The following is a 3,501-nucleotide window of genomic DNA, read 5'->3' as shown; positions in this document are numbered from 1 at the left end:
CGGGTGGACGATTAGAATAAACTCTGCGCCGTTCTCTTTCACTAGGTATATAAAGCCCATAAACTGTGTTTGGCGCAGAAAACGAGGACTTATTAGCACCTTCCTTTTTCACTTTTATATATTCTATTCATTCAGCAACAGTTCTTAATCCGTGGTCTTCATTCATTTCTTGCCTAAACAAGATCCTGGGTGCCTCTTGGTGATCACTCTTTCCAAGCTGTCCTTACATGATAGCAAAATGAAATGTCCCTCCGTAGAGAGGGTCGAGACCGCGCGGTGTCATCCGAAGGTGGAAACATCTTGCTTTTATTTACTTATTTACTCGAGGGGCAACGATGGCGGTGGTCAGACTTGGAGGCGGCCGGGAGAGGAAGGGGCGCGCGGGCTCTAAGACGCAGCCCTAGGGTGGAAGGCCGCGGCGGAGGTGGGGGGACAGCCACGCTCCTCGAGGTCGACCCGGCGGACCAAGAATATGACGAGCCCCTCCCCGCACTGCACCCTTGACCCCTCCCCTCTTTCCAGGCTTTTCATCGGCTCTCCGGCCGGGCAGCCCGCGGCCGCCAGGCCTCACGCCGTCCGCTTCCTTCCGCAACCCCATCATGCGGGGCAGGCAGGCCCGAGGCGGCCCCGCGAAGCCCTCGTCCCGGCTGGGACCCCGACCGACCCCTCCGGCCGCGCCCCTCCCCCTCGTATAACGCACCTGCGGCCCCGCCCCCGGCCAAACGTTGAGGCTGCGGCGGGCTGGCAAGGCCGGGCGGCTCAGCCCTCGAGGCACAGTCACCTTCCCTTCCCCCGCCATTCCGCCCACCCCCATAGCTCAGCCACGGAGCAGCCGCCGCGCTCTTCAGCCGCCCCGAAATCTAAAGGGGTCCGTCTCCGGCACCTCAACCAAATGGCTGATCCTCCCTGGCCGGCTGCGCAGCCCGCCCATTGGTCCCTTCCCCCCCCGCTGCCGCCACCATTGGCTGTTGCCCGGAGACCCTCGGCGGCAATTGGCTCAAGCTGCTGCCGCTCGACCGCAGGGCTGCAGATCCCGCCTCCACCGTGATCAGGTTAGTGTGCGCCGCGGGTGCTGGGGGCTCGAGAACCGAGCGGAGCTGGTTGAGCCTTCAAAGTCCTAAAACGCGCGGCCGTGGGTTCGGGGTTTATTGATTGAATTCCGCCGGCGCGGGATCCTCTGCAGAGAGAGAGCGCGAGAGATGGAAATGGACAAACGGATTCATTTAGAGCTGCGGAACAGGACGCCCTCTGATGTGAGCATTTGCCAAAAATATCTCTGTCGGTCCATTCTACTTTGTGTGTGTGCGCGCGTTGGGGGGAGGCACTTTTTTGGGGGGTGGGGGCCCGGGAGGTGTGGGTTTGGGGGTCCGACTGCACATGAATTGCAAGGTGTGGGGGCTGCAGTGCCATCCGAGCATGTTCCGGCTGCCGCCGCCGCTGCCCTTGGTGTGTGACTACCTGTGCGTGTGCTCCCGCGTGTGCGAGTGTGGGTGCGAGAGTGTGCGTGCGAGTGTGCACCCATCGGGGGCCAGCAGGCGCACGCGTTCGGGTCGGAGAGAACGAGGCAAAATAACCCTCTGTGCTCGCCGCTCCAGTGACTCCGTCTGGGGAAAAGATTAACGAGGGAGGAGGAGGAGAGGGGCTGCCTCTTGGATTTAACAACAACAAAAAAGGGGGTTTATGTTTTATAAATGTATCCCCCCTTCCGCCCCCCTCCCGCGCCTTCCCCCTTCCCCCTCCCTTTCTCTCTCTCTCTCTCTCGCACACACACAATAAGTTTTGGGCTTCGCGAGTCCGGTTTAGTTTCTGATAAATGTGGGCCGAGGCCCCCGGGGAGAGCGCGTGGGGAGGGGGCTGCAGTGGAGTTGGGAATGGCTCGAGTTTAAAGTGCGTCTTCATTTCTTTGCAGTGATGAGGCGAGAGACGGGGGAGCCATATTTGTAACTTTGTAGTGTTCGTGAACGCGCCCTTTCTCTCCCTCCCTCCCTTTCTCTGCCTCCCTTCCTCTCCTCCTCTCTCTCCCTCACTCTTTCCACCCCACCTTCGGGCCAGATGCTGATGTTTCTTCTTTCCTTCCGAAAGGAGGATAAATTCGAAAGAGGGGGAGGGATTTTCGAACGTGCAAAGGCACAGATAATCCCCGCGCCTCCCCACCTCGAGCGATCGCTAGTGCAAGTTGCCCAAAGGCTACGTCCCGGTCCCCCCTCGCCCCAGCCCCTCCCGGCCTCCCGAAGATACCAACCTTTGGACCCTGGCGCCCCTCGGCACGAGCCCCCGGGCCCGTCCTTCTCGGGGGTGGGCTTCTCGGTAGCCCTTCGGCGCCTGTTTAATAAATGGGCACGGGAAACTTTGTCAGGACGCGAGGTGCCCAGAGCTGGTGCCCGCGGAGGGTACTGGCTGAGTCCACGTTTATGCGGGCATGGCAAACAGGCAGCGCCGGGATGGGAGTTTGCCTCGTCGCTGTTATTGATTGGGCAGCGGCCGGAGTGCGGCCGGAGGAAACTTACGCGGGTGGGAACTGGGAGGCTCGGGCGAAAGCCCACCCCCAAGGAGGAGGAAAGTGAGGGTGGGTGACTCGAACGCTCGTTTTTATTTCTGTCTCCCTCTCGCTTTCAAACATGATTGTTTTCTGCGAGTTGGCTCAGTAGAGGAGACCTCCGGGTCTGGGGCCGACACACTGGCCGACTCCCCTATGGGCCCCTCGCGGGGACCAGGGGCGCGCGGGCGGGAGGACACCCAGCCTCCGCGGCCAGGATTCCACAGAGTTGGGAGTTTGGGTGGCACTGAGCGCTGACCTGTCGCCCCTCCAACCCGTTAAACCCGAATCCCTGGCGAAGACAGGCCTTGCTTCCTCTTTACACTAGTTCCTCCACCAAACCTGAGACTTTTGCAAACAAGATCCTTTTTGTCCCTCCCCCCCCGTCATAACGCAGCTGTGAGCTGTAGACGTGCGAGTGCCTTATGGCGCACGGGGAGGGGGTGGGTGCCGCCAGAGAAGACTGGAGTTTCCGCGAAAAATTTGCCGGCGGTTTGCCTTGCTCTGGTCCGTTCCATCCCGGCTTGGACCCGGACCCGGAGCATTTGGGGGCTGGGTGTGGTGATGGGGGAGGGGGCCGGAGCCGCGGTCTTCCCGCGTACTTTCCGGTAGCCCCCAGTGCAGAGGGGGAAGGGAGCCAAGTAGGGGGCCGGGGTCGCGGCTGGGGGGTCTGGAGGCGCGGTTCGCCTGGCGAACACGATCAACACTGCTGGCCAACTGGGAGCGAGATCGAAAGCGGGTCGAACCGGCTCTTTAAACTTCCCCGAGTGTGTGTGTGTTGGGGGAGGGGCGCGCGCCGCGCCGAACTGGGAGCGATTTCTCACGCTTCGCCCCCTCGCCTCGGAGCCTCCAGGCCCACACGCCTGCCCCCTGCCTGGAGGCGGGGTGGGGCGCGGGTGGCGGGGGAGGGGGCACTTTCTGCACATGGGGGGGGGGGGAGAAAGCGAGCAAAAGAGGGGCAAAAG

General features: G+C 61.9%; 1 protein-coding gene across 2 annotated transcripts in view; it reads left to right on the top strand.

Annotated features, from left to right (window-relative positions):
- Positions 1 to 1,028: 1,028 nt before the first annotated feature.
- ANP32A (acidic (leucine-rich) nuclear phosphoprotein 32 family, member A) overlaps positions 1,029 to 3,501 on the top strand; it is a 40,642-nt gene continuing 38,169 nt past the window's right edge. Inside the window, exon 1 of one of the 2 annotated variants that reach the window (XM_008585994.1) lies at positions 1,029 to 1,253. In XM_008585994.1, the coding sequence (XP_008584216.1) occupies positions 1,200 to 1,253 (54 nt within the window). In that variant the 5' untranslated portion in view covers positions 1,029 to 1,199. The remainder of the gene's footprint in view (positions 1,254 to 3,501) is intronic. The other variant, XM_008585995.1, reaches the window with a different exon arrangement.

This window comes from Galeopterus variegatus, unplaced genomic scaffold (genome assembly GCF_000696425.1).
Source record: "Galeopterus variegatus unplaced genomic scaffold, G_variegatus-3.0.2 Scaffold3794, whole genome shotgun sequence".
NCBI classification, from domain to species: Eukaryota; Metazoa; Chordata; class Mammalia; order Dermoptera; family Cynocephalidae; genus Galeopterus; species Galeopterus variegatus.
The sequence above is the reverse complement of the archived record's forward strand: the minus strand, read 5'-3'. Positions and strand labels throughout refer to the sequence as shown.